The 22,729-nt window shown below is 42.1% G+C and overlaps 1 protein-coding gene across 1 annotated transcript in view; it reads left to right on the top strand.

Annotated features, from left to right (window-relative positions):
• LOC125457291 (interferon-induced GTP-binding protein Mx-like) overlaps nucleotides 1–19,345 on the top strand; it is a 38,275-nt gene extending 18,930 nt beyond the window's left edge. Inside the window, exons 7-13 of the mRNA XM_048541308.2 lie at nucleotides 3,984–4,062; nucleotides 5,477–5,599; nucleotides 8,341–8,485; nucleotides 10,310–10,468; nucleotides 13,366–13,442; nucleotides 14,836–15,054; nucleotides 17,768–19,345. Coding sequence (XP_048397265.2) covers nucleotides 3,984–4,062; nucleotides 5,477–5,599; nucleotides 8,341–8,485; nucleotides 10,310–10,468; nucleotides 13,366–13,442; nucleotides 14,836–15,054; nucleotides 17,768–17,992 — 1,027 coding nt within the window. The 3' untranslated portion in view covers nucleotides 17,993–19,345. The remainder of the gene's footprint in view (nucleotides 1–3,983; nucleotides 4,063–5,476; nucleotides 5,600–8,340; nucleotides 8,486–10,309; nucleotides 10,469–13,365; nucleotides 13,443–14,835; nucleotides 15,055–17,767) is intronic.
• Nucleotides 19,346–22,729: the final 3,384 nt, after the last annotated feature.

Here is a 22,729-nt window from a genome sequence, read left to right as displayed (position 1 = left end):
ATAAATTTGTCTGTTACTTACTCATCAAATTGAGCTTAGTTTCCATCAATAGGCTACTTTGTGTTGTCATTGGTGCTAACTCTTGCTGAGGCACAAGCCTTCCATTGCTGTAGCCTTCTCGGCCTTATCTGAGAGTGCAACATTGCCTGAAAAATGTAATTTGTCAGAACCTCCTTAACACTCTATGCCTCTATTTCCAAGACTCGGGGTCACCGAGGCCCGCTTGACTATTTTCCCAAACTGCTCTGCCAACTTAAATTACACGGTCAGAAGTCACGTAACACCAGGTTATAATCCAACAGGTTTATTCAAAATCACAAGGTTTTAGAGCACTGCTCCTTCGTCAGGTGAAGTGCATCGGCATCTTCACATCATGACCTTAAATGAGATAACAAAGTGTGGAGCTGTATGAACACAGCAAGTGAGAGAAAGAACAGGTTAGGGAGGTGGGGACGAGCTGGGCTGGTTTCAGGATGCAGTGTGGGGAGGGGACGAGCTGGGTTGGTTTTGGGATGCAGTAGGGGAGGGGGAGATTTTGAAGCTTGTGAAGTCCACATTGATACCATTGGGCTGCAGTGTTTTTGAAACTTGTGAAGTCCACGTTGATACCATGGGCAGCCCAATGATATCAATGTGGACTTCACAAGCTTCAAAATCTCCCCTTCCCCCACTGCAGCCCAAAACCAGCCCAGCTTGTCCCCTACCCCCACTGCATCCCAAAACCAGCCCAGCTCATCCCTCCCCCCAATGCATCCCAAAACCAGCCCAGCTTGTCCCCTCCCCCCACTGCATCCCAAAACCAGCCCAGCTCATCCCTCCCCTCACTGCATCCCAAAACCAGCCCAGCTCGTCCCCGTTCTTCCTCTCACCTATCCCCTCCTGCCACCTCAAGCCGCACCTCCATTTCCCACCTACTAACCTCATCCCGCCTCCTTGACCTGTCTGTCCTCCCTGGACTGATCTACCCCCTCCCTACCTCCCCACCTATAGTCTCATCTCCAACTATCTTCTCCTCTATCTATCTTCGGTCTGCCTGCCCCCTCTCCCTATTTATTTCAGAACCCTCTCCCCATCCCCTCTCTGATGGAGGGTCTAGGCCCGAAACGTCAGCTTTTCTGCTCCTAAGATGCTGCTTGGCCTGCTGTGTTCATCCAGCTCCACACTTTGTTATCTCGGATTCTCCAGCATCTGCCGTTCTCGTTATCTCTGATGACCTTAAATGACTTGCGCGCATATATCCTCCAGTCTTGTTCATGCTCTGTCAAATTGTATGATTTATTTTGTAGACAAAAACAGAATTGAGGAAGGGTTACCAGACTTGAAACGCTAACCTTGATAACTCTTCACAGAAGCTGCCAGACCTGATGAACTTTTCCAGCAATTTCTGTTTTTGCTTCTGATTTACAGCATCCGCTGTTCTTTCAGTTTTTAAATATTTATTCATGTTACCTTTCTTCTTTTTCCTGACGAAAGCATATCAACTTTCAACTTTAAATTTAAGACTTCACCTAACCCATAGACCTGCCCATGTCATCTTGAAGTCTATTACTATTCTTTTCACAGCTCTGAACATTTTCAAATATTGTCATCCATAAAATTTTGGAACAGTGCTCTGTACTTACAAGGATAAGCCCTTAATATATATTTTGAAGCTCATGGCCCAGCTACTGACTTCTGGAGGACACCATTCTAGATTTTCTTCCAACGTGGAAGATCACCTTTCACCAATAGTCTCACTTGTCACTCACCCAACTTCATATCCATACTGTTACCTTTTAAAGTATTCCATCGTTTCAACTTTTCTGACTAGCTTGCTATATGGCACATTACCAAAAACCCTTCGGAAGCCCATATAGACCACATCCACTGCAATTCTCTCAGTAATTCTGTTTGTTGCTTTATCAAAGGATTTAATCAAATTAGTTTTCATTAATACTTCTCCAAGTGACTATTACTTTTGTTTGCAATTATCTGAAAGATTTGGCACCAGTAAGGTTAAATTAACTAGACTGCAGTTGCTGGGTTAGTCCTTAGACATTATTTTTGATCATCATGTAACATTTGCAATTGTTCAGTCCACTAGTATCTTCTCTTTACCTCCTCTAGTCCTTAAGGAGAACTAAAGGTTTGTATCCAGTGCCTGTGTAATTTTCACCCTTTTCTTCCTCAGTACTGTCAAATGCATTTCATCTGGTTAAAATGGCTTGATTTGATTTATTATTATCATCACATGTACCTAAGTACAGTGAAAAGTTTTGTTTTACATGCAATACAGGCAGATCATACCAGACAAAGATCAAAAGGTGAAAGAACAGAGCAAGGAATACAAAGTTACAGCCGCACAAAAAGCAAGATCAACATTAGATTTGAAATTTGGGAGATCCATTCAGAAGTTTAATAACTGTGGGGAAGAAGCTGTTCTTCAACCCTTTAGCATGTGTGTTTAAACGTTTGTGTCTTCTGCCTGATGGAACAGGTTGGAAGAGATTATAATCAGGGTGAGTGGAAGAGGTCCTTGATGATTTCTGAGACAGCGAGAAGTATAAATGAAGTGAATAGTTGGAAGATTGCCTTGCATGATGGACTGGACAGTGTCACAACCCTCTGTAGTTTCTTATGATCCTGGGCAAAGCAGTTGTACAAGTTGTGATGAATCCAGATAGAATGCTTTCTTTGGTGCATTTGGAAAGATTGGTGAGAGAGTCCTTAAGGACATGCTAAATTTCTTTAGTCTCCTGACGATGAAGAGTGTTCTTGACTGTTGCATCAGCGTTGCTTCAGACTTATTAATATAAGCACAGTCAGCTCATCTAATGCTTCTATTTTATCAACTTTTAGTCCATTTTGTGTCTCAACTATTTTTTCATTTACTAAAATGCCAACAGCATCTATATTGGCAAAGTCATGCATAATGTCTTCATTTAGAACCTCAACAATGTGGCATGGCCTGCCAGCCCTCCTCTTCTTACATTTTTAAAACCAATGTACCTCTGGAAGATTTTGGATGATGTTTTATGTGAGCTGTCAATGTCTTTTCATATTGCCTCTTGGCTTCTCCTGTTTTCTTTTTCATTTCCAATTTGATCTTCCTATATTCAGTACTCACTTGTATGGTCAACTTGACATCTATTAAACGCATCCTTTCGCTGATTTTTATTCCTCCATCTCTGTTGTCATCAAGGAAGATCGAGATTTGATTGCCCTGCCTTTCCCGATAATTGGTATGTACTTTGATTGTGCCAAAGCAGTTTCCTTTCCGCATTGTGACAAAACAATGCTGAATACCAGGCAGGGATGGTGCATTTCCAAGCTATCTTATTGAAGAATAATACATCATGAATTGTTGATTACATTGGAATAGTTAATGATGAAGTAAAAGCTGGAAGACATGAATGGCCTATTTCTGTTTCTTCATTAAAAACCAAAAGAACTGCTGATGCTGCAAATCCAAACCAAAAACAGAAGTTGCTGGAAAAGCGCAGCAGGTCTGGCAGCATCTGTGAAGAGAAATCAGAGTTATAGTTTCAGGTCTGGTGACCACACTATACATCTCTATAACTCTATGAATCTGTTCTGTGGATTCACACAATATGACAGAATTTGTTTCTGTGAGTCATTCTGCATCCTACCCATACATTTTGGTGCAAAACAACAGTAATAAAAATTTGACGGAAAGTTACCTCTCTCTCTCGGTTCTGCTCAGGTCTGCTACAACAACTTGCACTTTTGTAACACCCTAATATATGCTAAAATGCCCAAAGCTGAGTTATCAGACCAAATTTGATTGGAAAACCTCATGAATAACTGAGATCAGAAACTGACAGCGCAAATGTGGTTGACTCTCAACTGCCCTTTGAGTAATTAGGGATGGACAATAAATGCTGCCTGGCCAGTGACACCCTCATCCCATGAATGAATCAAGAAGAAAATAAAGTCCCACTACCTTTGTAAATCTATGTGTATGTCCCTTTCTATCTCCATAGGCCACTGCTGGAGAAAGGCATTGCATCCTTTGAACATCTGTCTGCAAATCTCACCAGTGAACTCATTCATCAAATCACGGTTAGTTACATTTATTTTGTATGGTGAAGCCTTTCAATCAATACAACAGAGCCAAAGGAGACATGATGCAGATATTTGGATGAGAGGCATGGATTATATTGTCATATGCCATACTTGCTACCAGATAAAAAATAAGCATTGGTTAATGTTGAATTTGATAAAGAAATGCAACATCATTAACAAAGAAGTTTTTTCTTCTTGTGGGGAAGCAGGAGTTTGCATCATAGAAATGCAGCTAAATCCTTACAGGAGTAAAATCAAGCAGTGTCTGTGTTCTCCAGAAGGTATGGGATAATTAGAACCCACAATCTCAAAAAGCAGTTGAGGTTTGGACAATTGATATTTTCACTGTGAGAGACAGGGACTTATTCTTTCATCATGTTGTTTTATACTTATGTCTACGAGTTTAGGCTCAAGGTAAACTGGTTGAGGAGAAGGCAAGGTCAAGAATTGCCTTGGATTTCTTTGTGACATCTATTATTATGCATCAAGACTAAATGCTACAATACATTGTGTTCATAGATATGCAATGTTCTAAGCTTGCTGTTATGTTGTGGAAAGATGATTCTATAATTCTTCCACCTAATGGTGGTTGGTCTCCTCCATATGTTTTTATACATGGCTAGACTTTACTTCCCCCTAGTTCTCGATATGTTTCTCTTTCCCTCATGAACCCCGCCCACACTGTGTTATTTCTGCCTAGTGAGGAGCAACTCATGACATCATCACAAGGCTACAACAGTATCTGCAAGCCTTAGCACAACACTTATCTTCTGAATAGGAGCCAAGGGACAAAGGCAGGTAAATACCAGTAAAGCCTCTGAAGCATACCCCTGAGAAAGAATCCCCTTCAAGAACAGTGGGAAAAGGGCAGCACAGACTGAATGTATCAACAACACAGAGAACATAGAACATAGAACATTACAGCGCAGTACAGGCCCTTTGGCCCTCGATGTTGCACTGACCTGTGAAACCAATCTGAAGCCCATCTAACCTACACTATTCCATTATCATCCATATGTTTATCCAATGACCATTTAAATGCCCTTGAAGTTGGCGAGTCTACTACTGTAGCAGGCATGGTATTCCATGCCTTTACTACTCTCTGAATAAAGAATCTACCTCTGACATCGGTCCTATAGCTATCACCTCTCAATTTAAACCTATGTCTCATCGTGCTAGCCATCACCATCCAAGGAAAAAGGCTCTCACTGTCCACCCTGTCTAATCATCTGATCATCATGTATGTCTCTATTAAGTCACCTCTTAACCTTCTTCTCTCTAAAGAAAACAGCCTCCAGTCCCTCAGCCTTTCCTCTTAACTGAGTTGCTCTGAGCGCTCTGAGTTTAATTATCAACACTTATATTTCAATATTTCCGTAAGCATAACTTTTTAAACTTATTCTTTGTAAAGGGCTGGCTGCCAGTTATGGAGGAAGCTCTTCGGGAGAAAGTCATTCAAATCAGAATTAAATTGGATGAGCTCGGTGGCAATATTCCAGAGGAAGCTCAGGCGAGAAAATGTTTCCTGAACAATGTAAGCTAAAACAAGTGTCCTTGTAGATTTTTATTGGCTGACAAAGTCACAGGCCTTAATTTTAATGCACTTCACTTAATGGGCATCTGATGATGGGAGGTGACATTTGGAGGGGGCGATTACAATGGAAGTAAAACAAAAAAAGGTTCAATTTCTTAAACCATATTATGTTGGAGCAGAAGGAGGCCATTCAGCCCATTAAGTCTGCTCTGAGATTCAACAAGCTTGTGGCTAATCGAATAATCCTCAACTCCATTTTCCTGCTATACCTCCATAACTATTGATTCCCTTATTGATTCAAAATCTGTCCAACTCAGCCTTGGATATATTGAATGACCCAGCCTCAACAATCATCTGGTAAAAGGTTCCTTAGATTCACAACCATCTGAGAGAACAAAGAAGTTCCTCCTTAACTCTGTTTAAACGTGTGACCCCTTATTCTGAGATAATGCCCTCTGGTCCTAAACTCTCCTATAAGGGAAACAACTTCTGTGCATCCACCCCGTCAAGTTATCTAAATGCCTTGTATGTTTCACCTCTCATTCTTCTTTTTCCAGTGAGCACAAGGTACTGACCTCTCCTCATAAGACAGTCTCTTCATATACCTGATATCAGCCTTGTGAACCTTCTCTGGACTGCCTCCAATACTGGCATATCTTTCCTTAGATAAGGGGCCCAAAAGTGTTCACAGTATTCCAGCTGTGGGTGTGACTAATGCATTGGACAGTTTTAGCAAAACTTCCCAGCTTCTACATTTCACTCCCTTTGAAATAAAAGCCAATAGAATATTTCCTTCCCTATGACCCACTGAACTTGCTTCCTGCAATTCATAGACCAGGACTCCCAGATTCCTCTGTTCTGCAGATTTCTGCAGTCTTTCTCCACTTAACGAGTATTCAGGTCTTCTGTTCTTCCTACCAAAATACATAACCCACATGTCCCCACATAATTTACCCATATCCCTCTTTGTATCTGACCACTTGTGTTCCCTCCAATGCTTGAGTAATCGGCAAATTTGGCATAGAATAATTACTTTCCTCAACCAAGTCAGTAACATATGTTGTAAATAATTGTGGGCGCAGCACTGATTCCTGAAGTATACCATTAGTTACAGGTTGCCAGCCTGGAAGGTACGCCCACACCCCAACTTATCTCAACTCTCTGTATTAGCTAACCAATCCTTTATCCATGCTAACATACTCCCTCCAACACCATGTGCTTGTGTCTTATTCAACAGCTAAATGTGTGGCACCACCCTGTCAGAACTTTGTTACAAAGATGTCACTTCACATTCTTCAAAACTTAAGAGAATGCAGGCTCAGCTTCCCCAATCTCTGTCTCTTTCTCTCATAAAAACAATCCCACCATTTTAGGGATTAAGCTGGTGAACCAACATTGCATTCCCCTTCTGGCTAGTATACCCTTCCTTAGATAAGGAGGTGTAACCAAGGCTCTATACAACTGTAGGAAGACATCTTTACTCCTGGACTCAACTCCCCTTGGAATAAAAACCAATTTAACACGGCCTTTCTAATTGTTTGCTGCACCTTCAAGCTAGTTGTAGTGATTCAAAGACAAGGATACCTAGTTCCATTTGCACAACCACACTTCCCAATCTCCCAATCAAAGAAATATTCTTATCCACATTATATTCTACCTGCCATGTTCTAGCTTTACCTTACCCAGGACATCTTGAAACCTCCTTTCAGCTTCCTTACATGCTAATATTCCCAGCCAGATTGATGTCATCAGTAAATTTGGAAATATTACAATTGGTCCCCACATCTGAGTCATTAGTACACACTGTGAGCAGTTGTGGATCCCCGGGCTGTATTATGTTCTAACTCCACATGCTTCCATTTCTTGTTATTAACCTATTCTTTCTCATCATGTTTATACATTGCATGTATGCAGCAATTAAAAATGCTGCCGATATTTTACTTCAATGCCCCTTTCATTTTCTCCCCTGTGTCTTGGAGATTAATCTTCATAGTCTGGCATGTCCTGAGAAATCCTGGAGGTCGGCAACTGTGGGGAGTAGACAAACAGTGGCATGTTGAGTCTTTTTTCTGAAGAAGGGTCTAGGCCCGAAACGTCAGCTTTCCTGCTCCTCTGATGCTGCTTGGCCTGCTGTATTCATCTAGCTCTACACCTTGTTATCTCAGTTTCTCCAGCATCTGCTGTTCCTATGGACACCTGTGCTGCTGTTTCTACATCTTTTATGAAGATCACCCATTTTGAAGGCACCTTAGAAGCTGGTCAAGTGAAGATCTTGTACATCAATCTCTTTGTGTGCAGCAGTTGTGAAATAAAGCATAAAAAGGGGCATGCACTCAAGTAAAGTGTACTTGAATTGCCAGTCAAAAACCGATTCATTAATTGCTGGAGCCCGCTGTCCAAATGATAGAAGAACTTGTAGGCCAAATAAAATGGAACTATGCCACACGCTAAGGAAAATAACTTCCTCCTTGGTTTCAATATGGAATCAAGGGAACACTTTAAGGACTAGTGGTTAGACCATATAGAGACCTGAAAATCCTGATCAGAAAACCAATCAGTAATTTGGATCAGATGTTGTAAAACAGCTGTTATTAGCATGTCTAGACATCTGGTAAATAAACACAATCAGTATGTTTGCACTAAGATGTTATAACTTAAACCTTGTCAGTTTGTGTATTTCCATCTTAACATGACACAATGACTGCTGTCAAACAACACACTGTTTGCTGATACAATTGCAGAAAATTCTAAGCTACTGTGAAGAGCTCACTAATTTAGTCATGGGAGACTACAAGAAGGACTATGACAATGAAAAGAAGATATGCGACTTTTCTCGCAACGTATTTTCAGAGTGGTACAACAGGCTGGAGATCGAGAAAGTCAGACGTACGTCTTGTTCATATTATTTACTTGTTTCTTTGTCAAATGTCGCAGAACTTTTGGGTGAAGCTTTACATCTTGTACTCACAGAATGAGTAGAATAAAATCATAGAATCCCTACAGTGTGGAAAGAGGCCATTTGGCCCATTGAGTCTGCATTGAAACCCCCAAAAATGTCATCCCAACCAGACTCAGCCCGCTACCTTCTCCTGCAATCTTGCATTTCCCATGGCTAATCCACTGACCCTGCATATCACTGGACTCTACAGAGTCAATCTATTTAACTTGCACATCTCTGAACTGTGAGAGGAAACCTACATAGATGTGAGTGAAGATGCAAACTCCACAGAGACAATCTGGAAGGCTGGAATTGAACCCTGGGTCTTGGTATTGTGTGGCAGCAATGATAACCACTGAGCCATCAAATCAGGACAATTCACAAGAAAACAAAAATGTATACCACAGAGAATGGAATTTTATCTGGTTGACAGGTAGTCTCTCATTGGTAGATATGTTGTTATGCATCAGTTAATGACGACTGACTGTTAACTGCCAGATGTTTTGATTTCACACCAAGCATGTTGACACTGATTGGTTAGAACATTTCCCTAGGAAATGGACCAGCTAATGCTGTCACCTACTTTGTTGAATCAAAACAAGCATATGCACTTGTTCTTTCAGTCTGCAAGAGAAGCCCCCTGAACATTCTCATGTTTAGTTTGCAATACATGTGAGAGTACCACACCACAGGCCTGACTGGTAATCCTAAATTCTTACTCGCATCTGTGGATTCAAATGAATCAAATATATAATCTGTATATTGAAAATATGCAAGGGATAGGAGGTTGGAAGTCATTACAATGAAGGCACCATTCCTTCTTGATTTTCTGCCTCCAGACATACAAGCAGTGTGAGATACAAATTTTGGTTCCAGTTTGATGCAATAATGTAAACCATAAGTCCAAAAATTGGTGTATCATGTAAAGCATGGCTGTTTGCAAAAGGAAGTCTTGAACCATCCCCAACCATCCTGCTCTTCAAATCTACAGCACAGTGTCCAGCATTAAATGTGATTCTGCATTGGACATCATTTACTGGGTAATCTTGAGTTTGTGAGCAATTATGCTTGCTAACCCAACAGAAATATCCTTTCTATTATTGCACCTTGCATCGGCATTCTTGTGTATTGTTCCCATGATTGTAAAATGAAAAGCTTCAATAATATGCCCCTTCAACAATACTCAGGTTCTGCATGACCAGCAACCACTTGTTAAATAGACTTTTGTCTCTGTTCTTTCAAAGAAAGCGTTTGGCTTTGTCATTTAGAACAAACACCAAGCCTGCTATTCTTTGGGATTTTCCTTCAGGAAAAATTGATCGAATTGTAATCCACAAAGTTCAGGTTTAATTCCCAAACTGTGGTGTGTTTATTAACTTGAAAACTCAAACATTTTCACTAAATGTAATTCATTCAAACTTCATCAGAAGTGCAATGTGAAACTGAGAATGGCCAATTCTTCTGCTTCAGGAAAGTGAATGGTTAATAATCCATGGATCTACAACTGACATAAGTTTTGAAAATTCTGTGTGGTTTGCTGGACCCTTTCGCACAGGAGTTAAGGGTCAACCACATTCCTGTGGCTCTGTAGTTGCATGTAGGTCAGACTAGACAGAGAAGGTAGATTTCCTTCCCTAAAAGCAGTTGTGAACCAAAAGGAAATTTAGAACAATCGAACGGTTTCAGTCTCTTGGTTATTGAAATTAGATATTTACTCCTTTATGTATATAATCAATTTAATTATTTGTCTTCTTATTTGTTGTTGTTTTCAGTTAATGAAGAAGCACTCTCAAAGGTCAGGTTCCATGATAAAAACTCTCAAGGGAGAGAGCTGCCTGGATTCACAAAATACCGAGTATTTGAATCTGTTATCCGAGAACAGATCCGTAAGCTACTGGGGCCCTCTCTCCAAATGATGAAAGAACTTGCAGGTAATATAGAAAAGGACAAGTTTCCAGTTTAATCAGGAGTCTGTTGTATTTGAGATCAGTGACTTAAGGTTATCATGAAAAAACTTAACTAAGTTTGGTGAAGCTGTAATTCTGACAATCTCCTGTATTAAAAATGGACTTGAATTTATATTGTCCCAATGGCTTGCATTAATCAAGTACCTTATGCATTATCTTTATCCTTTGAAAAAAACTTATTAAGGATGACCGTCAATGGAGTGCACAGCTAGATCTATTAGTTACTGAAAACCAGCTGGATTCCATTCCAGCAGTAACTTCAAAATCTTATAAACCCTGTATCATTGACAAGGAACTCATTCCTGCTTTCAGCATGATCCATGAGGTTGCTTTGTATTTATTTGAACTGAGACTCTCCTCTTTCATTCCTCCTGGTTTCAGGCGGGCAGTAGTTAAGAACAGTCATTTTGCAAGACCCAACAATTTCCAAGCTGCCTGTGGTTTTTAGCAACAAGGGAATTACATGAAGACAGAGATGATGGGAACTGCAGATGCTGGAGATTCCAAGATAATAAAATGTGAGGCTGGACGAACACAGCAGGCCAAGCAGCATCTCAGGAGCACAAAAGCTGACGTTTCGGGCCTAGACCCTTCATCAGAGAGGGGGATGGGGGGAGGGAACTGGAATAAATAGGGAGAGAGGGGGAGGCGGACCGAAGATGGAGAGTAAAGAAGATAGGTGGAGAGGGTGTAGGTGGGGAGGTAGGGAGGGGATAGGTCAGTCCAGGGAAGACGGACAGGTCAAGGAGGTGGGATGAGGTTAGTAGGTAGCGGGGGGTACGGCTTGGGGTGGGAGGAAGGGATGGGTGAGAGGAAGAACCGGTTAGGGAGGCAGAGACAGGTTGGACTGGTTTTGGGATGCAATGGGTGGGGGGGAAGAGCTGGGCTGGTTGTGTGGTGCAGTGGGGGGAGGGGACGAACTGGGCTGGTTGAGGGATGCAGTCGGGGAAGGGGAGATTTTGAAACTGGTGAAGTCCACATTGATACCATATGGCTGCAGGGTTCCCAGGCGGAATACTCATATTCCGCCTGGGAACCCTGCAGCCATATGGTATCAATGTGGACTTCACCAGTTTCAAAATCTCCCCTTCCCCGACTGCATCCCTCAACCAGCCCAGTTCGTCCCCTCCCCCCACTGCACCACACAACCAGCCCAGCTCTTCCCCCCCACCCACTGCATCCCAAAACCAGTCCAACCTGTCTCTGCCTCCCTAACCGGTTCTTCCTCTCACCCATCCCTTCCTCCCACCCCAAGCCGCACCCCCCGCTACCTACTAACCTCATCCCACCTCCTTGACCTGTCCGTCTTCCCTGGACTGACCTATCCCCTCCCTACCTCCCCACCTACACTCTCTCCACCTATCTTCTTTACTCTCCATCTTCGGTCCGCCTCCCCCTCTCTCCCTATTTATTCCAGTTCCCTCCCCCCATCCCCCTCTCTGATGAAGGGTCTAGGCCCGAAACGTCAGCTTTTGTGCTCCTGAGATGCTGCTTGGCCTGCTGTGTTCGTCCAGCCTCACATTTTATTAATTACATGAAGACAGTTGGCCAAGACTCCTCTGTTTCACTACCTACCTTTCTGGTAGATACCAGGATAGAATAATAATCATTGATTAATTTATTGAGGCCATTATCTGTCAATTAGTTTACAACAAGTTAAAGAACAGCTTGAGGAAATTCAATTGACCCAGAAATCACAGTAATTAATTCTTGTATGTTGAACTTGACCATCTCAACTTCACTTTCCATCTCCCAAGTTTGCCAATCCAGGCTCCACGGACCCTCCCCAAACTCCTAACTACTGAGCCCTTTCCCCAATTCCCAACACTTGAACTCCTCACATCAGCTTCCCCTTTACTTTTCCCTCTGCTCCCAAGGCACCCAATTGCTAAGACTCCCCTAATTCTTGAGACAATATGCTCAACATCACTCACCCGATCTTTTGCCTCACCAACACTTGAGACCGCTTTGACTGTAAACCACTTGAATCTTAGACCTCCTTCAGCCAGATACCGCTGCCTCGAGATGCAGATTATATGTTTGCCTGGAACTGCAGATTTCTTCTGCTCTAGCTCACTTCTTACTAGATTTAAGCACTTTCTGTCTTGTTCTTTGATGTATTCATCATTGTTGAGTTTTATCAGAAGGATTTTATAAGTTAACAGTCCTCAGAAATCTATTTTCCTTGAAGGTGCCTATTTGTCTTATTGGGACTGGTGCTGCTAAACTAAATGTTCAGATGCCACAGTGATCACCATATTGTATGTACTACCTTCTGCACCTTCCAAATGCGTGGGTTCTGTTGAGGATTACATGGTCTGGTGGTGTGCAAGGGTAGCTGTCTTCTGCTTTAATAAGAAGTATGTTGTAGAATATAGAAAATGTAGTTATTGTTTTTCTGTAACTATTACAGGTTATAAGAATTGCTTCTACATTACTACAAAGGCTTGAGAGGACCTAATCTTAGGTTTGCCTCCTCCTTAACTCACATCAAGTTCTCATAGCATCCTCACAGTGAATGGCTCTTATTGCACTTAATTAGATTCTAACCCCTTAAGACCCTTTCAAGTCTATACACAACACTGGGACTGTGAAATATGTAATGGAAATACTCGACCTCCTTTACTTATAAAGAAAAACTCCCTTTCACAAAGCAAACTGAACCACTCAGTAATATTTTGTAGGAAATAGAAAAGGTCTGGCCCATTATTATCATCCATTGTGATCTTTCAATGGCTAATTCTCACTGGAGCACAGTTGTTTGCCTCTTCATGTTCACAATTGTCTTGAAAACTATTTATGTACAATCATGTTTCGTGACAATATGTATAATCAAATGATATCTTATGTTATCTTCACAGATAAAACCCAACAAGTGTTTAACATAATGGGAGTTGAACATTTCAATCCTTTTCCAAATCTAATGCAAGCAAGCAAGGTACGTTTGTTAACAAGTTAATGTGGAAACAAGATCTGTGGCATGAAAATTTCGTAATATATACTGTAAAAGACGAGGCCATTCAGTCTGTCTAATCCATTCTAGTGTACTCCACTCCATTCTGCACGTACCTTTTCCAATCTAGTACCAGTGGCATAACCGTTTTTCCTCATCTCCTTTATTTGCTTATCTTGCTTTCCCTTATATGTGATGTACAATCAGCCTCAAACAATTTCTCTAGTAACAGCTTCCACATTGTCCATGTGTAAAGATGTTCCTTCTGATTTCTCTTATTTGATTTATTGTTGACAATCTTCAAATGATCGCTTCCAATATTATTCTTCCCCACAAGAGGAAGCTATATTTGCATCATCTACATCTTGTCTAGATTAATGTTCTCTACTTGACCAACCCGAATGGTTCTATTTTCATGAGAAAAGGGATGCAGCCTTGTTTATCATCTCCTTCATCTTCTATTTCAAGGGACTGCAAGCTGAGTTATTTGAATAAATTATTTGACTCTCCTAGCCTTTCGCTGGTGATCCTGTGCTGCATCCCCTCCAATGGAAGACAGTGTAATCATAATGTCACTATTTATTTAACGTATTGTCACTTGTACCTCGGCACGGTGAAAAGTGGAAAATGTCGCCACATCCTGGCGCCATCATGGATGACTGAATAAATTGTAGAAATGGTAAAATACTGAATAGCTTAACCTTACTTTGATATTTCTAAAACTAAAACAGCTTCAAAAGTTCATTTTCCCCTCTAAGAAGACTCCACCCTCTCTGCTCCTCTAGTCACCAGCATCAGATATTGTCTGTGGGGTCCTAGCAACGTGCACCTTTTCTTTTGCAAACCATGTCATCACTTCCACATCCACCACCTCTGAGCTGGTGGTGGTCATGCTGTGTAGGTCAAAACTAGTCACTCAGAGTCAATCTAAAATGAGCTGGGACCACACGTTCAAATCCTTCCTTAGGGGCTGGTGACATTGGAATTAAATAAAATAAAATGTGGAATCGAAAAGCTAGTCTAATGGTGACCATGTAACCATTACCAATAATTTATAAAAACTAATGTAGTTTGCTAATGCTTTTTAGGGAAGGAAATCTGCTATCCCTACCAGGTCTGGCCGACATGTGACTGCAGACCCACGGCAATGTGATTGACTCTTAACTGCCCTCTGAAAATATCCTAACAAGTCAACAGTTCAAGGTTGATAAAGGATGAATACCAACATAGCCAGAAGTTCACACATCCTGTGAATAAATAAAATAATGTTTCCTCAACGGTGGTGCTCCAGATGTTAAAGAGAAGGAGGGACTATAGGGAGAGAAGGAACTATTTTAGACTCTCAAATGCACTATAATATATCTTTCCTTTTTCGTAGGACTTAATTGCTGAAATCCGACACAAGCAGGAACAGGTTGCAGAGCAGATGTTAAGGATGCATTTCAACATGGAGGGCATGGTCTATGCCCCAGATGCGATGTATAGCTCCAAACTGTCAGCGATTCAATCAAGATCTGAGAAAGGCAGTCGTCAGGAGTTCAGTTCAGCACGTAACTCAAGCCATGAAATGGCAACTCATTTACAAGCCTATTATCAGGTGAGTCCCCAAAAGTAAATTTTCTAGTGAGATGCTTCTGTTTTATTGTGCTCACCACTGAGTGAATCTGATACTGATGGAGACCATTTCTTTCAGAAGAGGCATTAAACTGATGTCTCCTCTGACCAGCACGGTGGCTCAGTGATTAGCACTGTTGCCTCACAGCACCAGGGACTGGGGCTCAATTTCGGTCTTGTGTGAATGTCTGTGAGGAGTTTGCATAATCTCCCTACGGACGTACATGGAATAGTGTAGGTTAGATGGGCTTGAGATCGGTATGACAGGTCGGCACAACATCGAGGGCCGAAGGGCCTGTACTGTGCTGTAAAGTTCTATGTTCTATGTTCTATCTGCTTGGGGCTTTGGTTTCGTCCCACAGTCCAAAGATGTGCAGGTTTGGTGGATTGACCATGCTGGATTGCCTCGAAGTGTGCAGGCTGGTAGGTTAAAATGGTAAGTAAATGCGGGGTTACTGGGATAGAATGGAATGCTCTTTGGAGGGTCGGTGCTAAATTGCCTTGTAGTGTCTAGGGATGTGCAGGCTGGTGGGTTAGTCATGGTAAAGGTGGAGATGTGGATTGGGGTGAGATCCTCTTCAGAGGACCAGTGCAGACTCAATGTGCCGAATGGCTTTTTTCTGCACTCTAGGGATTCTATGATTCAAGCCTGCACAGCCATTCAATAGGATCATGGTTGGTCCAACATTCCTCATGTCCACTTTCCTGCCCTCTCAATACGATCCTTGATTCCCCAACTGATCAAGAATCTGTCCGTCTCAGCCTCAAATATGCACAAGGACTCTGCCCCAACAGATTTCTGTGGCAAGGAGTTCCAAAGAATCACAACCCTTTGAGATGAGAAATTGCTCCTCCTCTCAGTCTTAAATTGGTGCTCATTTATACTGAGACTATGCCTTCTGGTCTTAGACTCTCCCATGAGGGAAAACACCCTCTCGTTGATACCCTGTCAAACCCCTCAATGATTCTATGTGTCTCAATGAGTTCAACTCTTCTAAGCTCCAGTGAGTGTAGGCCCAATCTATTTCGCCTTCGCTAATCAGGCAATCCCTCCATACCATCCCAGTGAACCCTCTCAGAACTGCTTCCAATAAAATGATATAATTCCTTGGGCTGACAAATTGCAAGTGATATTTGTGCCACACAAATGCCAGGCAATGACCATCACCATAAGAAACAATCTAACCATCACCCTTCGATATTCAATGATGTTACTGAATGCCCCACTATCGACGTCCTGGGGAGTTATCATTGATCAGAAACTCAACTGGATTCACCAAATTAACACAGTGGCTACAAGAACAATAAGATGCTGCTTGGCCTGCTGTATTCATCCAGCTCCACACTTTAGAAGCTAAGAATACTGAAGCGAGTAACGCCAGACTCCCCAAAGTCTGTCCATCATCTACAAGGTACAAATAAGGAGTGTGATGGAATACTCCCCACATGCCTGGAGAATGCAGCCCCAGCAACACTCTAGAAGCTTGACACCATCCAGGGCAAAGCAGCCCACTTGATTGGCACCACATCCTCAAGCATTCACTCCCTCCACCACCGGAGCTCAGTAGCAGCAGTGTGTACTATCTACAAGATGCACTGCAGAAATCCACCAAAGATCCTCAGACAGCATCTTCCAAACTTCCATTTAGAAGGACAAGGGCAGCAGACATATAGGAATATCACCACGTCCAAGTTCCCTTCCAACTATCCTGACTTGGAAAGATATTGCTGATCCTTCACTGTCGCTTGGTCAAAATCCTGGAATTCCCTCCCTAATGGCGCTGTGGGTTTACCCACAGCTAGTGGACTGCAGCAGTTCAAGAAGGCAGCTCACCACCATCTTCTCAACGATAACTGGGGATGGGCAATGAATGCTGGCCAGCCAGCGACATAACATGCCACAAATGAATTTTTAAAAATCCTCAAATAGGGGGACTAAAACTGCTCACAGTACACCAGATACAGCCTCACCAGCAATTTGTTTGGTTGCTTTAAGACAATTGTCTATTGTACTCCAACTCCCTTGAAATAAGGGCCAGTATTCTATTTGCTTTCCTGATTAGCTTTCTGTGTTTCATGCTCAAATAACCCTTAAGATCCCTTTGAGTGGCAGCTTTCTGCTGTTTCTCTGCAACCCTCTGTTCTTTTGTTCTCCCTTTTAAAATTAGCCACTTCACATTTTCTCACATTATACTCCATTTTCCAACTTCTTACTCACTGACTTAACTTATCAATACCTCGTTATAAACTGTAACTTTTTTGCAACCAGCCTTTCCACCTGTTTTTATGTCATCTGCAATTATTGGCTACAGTACCTTCACTTCCTTCCTCCACGTTATTAATATATATTGTAAACAGCTGTTGTCCCAGCACTGATCCCTGTGAAACTCCACTGGTCACAGGTCGCCAGTCTGAAAAAGAACCTCTTATCCTCACTCGCTCACTCTTTCCTGCCCATCAGCTAATTCTACATCAATGCCAATATACCAACTCCAACACTGACGCTCTTATGACTTATCCTTTCGTGAAGTACCTTGTTGAATGAGTTAATTTGGAAGTCCAAATAGAATGGGATGCTTTGGTGTCATGGAAGATGCAGAATCTTTTTTATTTCTTCTCTTTAATGTGAAATGGCTGTCATTGAAACTGAGTTCCAATCCAAAAACCTTAAGTATTTATTTCCTTAAATTATGCAGGTTGCTATTGATCGATTGGTTCAAATGGTACCCATGGTTTCAAGATATCATCTTCTGCAACAATTTGCACATTGTGTCAAGCTGCAGATGACTGAAAGATTTCTCAATGGAGCAGATACTGATGGCCTGCTGGATGAGCATTCTGAGATAACAAACAAACGTAAAAGATTGACCGATTCTCTGAAGCAACTGAACAAAGCAAGGGCTCTTTTGATGTCTAAATAAATCAAGAAAATTCAGTGACATGGGAACCTCCTTCACCTCAACACTTTTCCTCAATGTTCCCCCATTTACATTCTCCCTATTGACTCCTCACTGGGCTACATTTTACAAGCACCAGTCATTGTCCCTTCCATAGATTGACACTGAGTGGAAAGTGAGTTTTGTGGAGAAGTGACATGCCTTGATTTGGCTCCAATTCTTCTAGCGATGCCCAGGGCAGTTGCAAGCAAAGGCATGTCCTGGTCAATCAGTGCAATTCATCTACATTTGAGCAAAGTGGACCAAAAGATTGTGGAATTTGAGGACTGATTGCAGCCAATGTAAATAACTTCCCTTTTACTTTTTGTGCTTGTTTAAAAAACACAACTTTATAAACTGGCCGTGCCAACAAGACTAGCAACTATTTAATTACAATTATGAGGTTCCACCATTTGTTTTCATTTTCAGACCTTTAAGAAGACTCTTGGCATTAAGCTGCTTTTTTTTTCTGGGCAGTACAAGATTAATAGCATGTTTTTTTAAAAAAAAATATGACTTGTTTTTACATTTACTAGCAAACTGAGTATTGAACACCAATATAACTGCAAATTGGTCACAGAGTTTTCTCAAGTCACTCCAGTTCTTTAAAATTGAGCTACCCATTGTCCTTTCTGTGGTAATTAAATTGCAACAGGTTGCTATAAACTACACCAGGGAATATTGTTAAAACCATCTTTCAAAAATATTACCTTCTTAAGTGCTGCTGATTGTAATGCTTCAGGGCATGATATACATGCATTGACATTCATTGAGTTTGAAACTCAAGAAGGTCCCTTCCCAAGACCAGTTCAGTTTGCTGGTCATAATTTCCATCTGAATTGATGACTACACCCAAAGCTAAAACTTGAGTGCTTATATCTGTGTACTTAAGGAGTAGGATAATAATTGTTCTCATGGAATCATAATACTATGCAGAAACCAATTACAGTATTTCACTGTAGTGACCTCACTCCAGGTTTATTGCCTTGTCTTTAATCTTCACACAGACTAAGCTCCTAATATTGGGGTGATGTATTAGCCATTGCCATTCACACTGTATAAAAAGCCGGCACATCAAAAGTCCTTCATTGTCTGTAAAACACTTTGGGACATTTGAGATCGAGAAGGTGGTGCATAAATGCAATGTTCTTTTCTGATTTTCTTTATGTTTTGAGATTAGAATTTACCGAATTTGCTTAGAATTGATTGGCAATTTGTGCAATGGATGAATATGCACTAAGCACAAGTTAAATGATCAATAGTTTGATTTAATAAAGCTGGAGAGACTTGCCTTAATGTGAGCAATATGTCAATGTAAAAATCAGGATCAATGATGTATCAGCTTATAATTGCAATGGAATCAAGGACAATAAAGCAACTAGTTTCTACTTAAATGTTGTATTAGTTTTGAATCATTTCAAGCCACTATATTCACAGCCATTGTAAGGAATAAGAATGAACATTGAGACCTGGATGAATTGGCTACCCATTGACTGGGTTTAGTAAGTTCTTCACACTTGTGTTGTGGCTAAGGTTGTCACTTTCCCACAAGTCAAAAAAGCAGAAAGCATGGAAGGACTGGCTACAAGGCTTGGGCTCTCTCATTTATTTTGGTGACATTCAAAAATACATTCAGAGTTTTAGCAGCCAATGGAAATGCACAACACAGAAGAATGCTGGGAATAGTTGGATCCTTGTTCGGAGTGAAACTTCTGTTACAGAGTTTGTGTTTAATAAAATTCTGTTTACTGCTCCGAAATGTTATTCTGTATAAGTCCTGGCAGGTGCTGGACATGAGAGGAATCTTCCAGAGATGGGCAAAACAATAAATTGAAGATCCGAGGGCTGAGACATCAACTCACTTGTTTTCTACAAAAATGCTGCAGACCTGCTGCGTTTTGTATTTGCTTCCCTCCCTTCTGTCATAAGAGTATTAAGAGTTAAATTAAAGTTTGGCTGTTGGGACTAAGATACAGCTCAATTGTGACCGAACTGAACTAGGGAGCTGATTCAAGAGGGCTGAATGACTTACTTCTGTCCCTAGGTTGCCAGTTGTACTTTGCAGATAATACTAACCTGGAAGGTGTGAGCTGTAAAGAACAGAGAACACTACAAATTATGGAGGTAGAAAATGATGGCAGAACAATGGAAGCTGCAGTTTGATGAGGTTTCAGCTTCACAACTCCAAAATGTGATCACAGCTTTACATACTACACTTTCAAAAATTGAAGTTTCTTCAACGAATTTTGCAGTTTGCGTATGAAAGTAGTCAATAGAACACTATCCAGAAGGTATGAATGAGCAAACACTTTTAAGGAACTGGGTACATAAAACATTTAATGCTGAAAATGTAAGATAACAAAGTGTGGAGCTGGATGAACACAGCAGACCAAGCAGCATCTTAGGAGTACAAAAGCTGACGTTTCGGGCCTAGACCCTTAATCAGAAAAGGGGGATGGGGAGAGTGTTCTGGAATAAATAGGGATAGAGGGGGAGGCAGACCGAAGATGGATAGTGGAGAAGATAGATGGAGAGGAGAGTATAGGTGGGGAGGTAGGGAGGGGATAGGTCAGTCCGGGGAGGACAGACAGGTCAAGGGGCGGGATGAGGTTAGTAGGTAGGAAATGGAGGTGCAGCTTGAGGTGGGAGGAGGTGATAGGTGAGAGGAAGAAGGGGTTATTGAGGCAGGGAGGAGCTAGGCTGGTTAGGGATGCAGTGGGGGGAGGGGAGATTTTGAGGCTGGTGAAATCGACATTGATACCATTGGGCTGCAGTGTTCCCAAGCGGAATATGAGTTGCTGTTCCTGCAACCTTCGGGTGGCATCATTATGGCACTGCAGGAGGCCGAGGATGGACATGTCGTCTTAGGAATGGGAGGGGGAGTTAAAATGTTTCACGACTGGGAGGTGCAGTTGTTCACTGCGAACCGAGCGGAGGTGTTTTGCAAAGCGGTCCCCAAGCCTCCGCTTGGTTTCCCCAATGTAGAGGAAGCCACAACGGGTACAGCGGATGCAGTATACCACATTGGCGGATGTGCAGGTGAACATCTGCTTAATATGGAAAGTCATATTGGGGTCTGGGATGGCGGTGAGGGAAGAGGTGTAGGGGCAAGTGTAGCACTTCCTGGAGTTGCAGGGGAAGGTACCGGTGTGGTGGGGTTGGAGGGGAGTGTGGAGCGGACACGGGGAGTCCCAGAGAGAGTGGTCTCTCCGGAAGGCTGACAAGGGTGGGGTGGGGAAAATGTCTTTAGTGGTGGGGTCGGATTGTAGATGGCTCAGTTCGCAGTGAACAACTGCACCTCCCAGTCGCGAACCATTTTAATTCCCCCTCCCATTCCTTAGAAGACATGTCCACCTTGGGCCTCCTGCAGTGCCATAATGATGCCACCCAAAGGTTGCAGGAACAGCAACTCGTATTCTGCTTGGGAACCCTGCAGCTCAATGATATCAATGTGGACTTCACAAGCTTCAAAATCTCCCCTCCCCCCACAGCATCCCAAAGCCAGCCCAGCTCCTCCCTGCCTCCCTAACCTGTTCTTCCTCTCACCTATCCCCTCCTCCCACCTCAAGCCACACCTCCATTTCCTACCTACTAACCTCATCTCGTCCCCTTGACCTGTCCGTCCTCCCCGGACTGACCTATCCCCTCCCTACATGCCCACCTATACTCCCCTCTCCACCTATCTTCTCCTCTGTCCATCTTCGATCCACCTCCCAGCCCCCACCTTGGCCTGCTGTGTTCATCCAGCTTCACACCTTGTTATCTAGAGATTAACTTGTAATGTTTGGAGAGCTCAGAACAACCTATAGGTATCCCCTGGACATCAGAACGTCAAGGAGAATCGAAACTGATATGTTTACAAGTTACAGAGGGAGTTGGCAATCTTTGCTGATCAAATTCCTACCTGAATGTGAGAGTATCAATTGAGAACCTCATTAGACCTGGATGTAAAACAGGCAAGCTGCCAACTGACATGCATCATCCCCACCCACCTCCGCAGCATTTGTTAATTCTGCATTGACAACTGAAAATAATTTAAACTCCTTTTGCAAGGTCACATGGCACAAAACAAAATGCACAGCTGACAGAGGAAGATGATCCTTTTATTTCATTCATGGGACTATTCAAAGTGTTAATCTTTAGTCTCTTGTTGGAATGTCCTTGATAACTGTTGGCATGAATCTTCCCCATCAACAAACTGACTTGCACGTTTTGGTGGTCCCTAAATAATTGGATCATCTCGGTTCAATCGCTGAAAGGAAGCAGCTGAAATGCTAATATTGGCTCAAAGTCAATGAGCTGGGAAGGATGGAGACGAGGTGAAAACAAAATCAATCTCATTCCTGGGATGACATCCCATCAGATAAATCATGTACAGATGGGCATCACATTACCAACACTATTGTATCACATGCTTAATGTACTTGCTCATTACAAGTGATTACATTTTGCAAGAGGGTTGTGAATCTGTGGAATTCTACCACACACGCTAGAGGTGGGTTTGTTAGGTATATTGAAGCTGAGATGGGTTTTAAAATCAGATTTTTAAATGAGTCAGGTAATCAGGTTTATGGGAAAAAGCCAGGAAAGTGGAGTTGAGGATTATCTGATCAGCCACAAATCCATCGAACGGCAGAGCAGACTCAATGGACTGAATGGCCTACTTCTGCTCCTGCATCTTAACACGTTATAAAAATTACTGCAATGGCCGTAAAGCAATTC

Source organism: Stegostoma tigrinum, chromosome 12, assembly GCF_030684315.1.
Source record: "Stegostoma tigrinum isolate sSteTig4 chromosome 12, sSteTig4.hap1, whole genome shotgun sequence".
NCBI classification, from domain to species: domain Eukaryota; kingdom Metazoa; phylum Chordata; class Chondrichthyes; order Orectolobiformes; family Stegostomatidae; genus Stegostoma; species Stegostoma tigrinum.
This window is presented reverse-complemented; position numbering and strand designations above follow the sequence as displayed.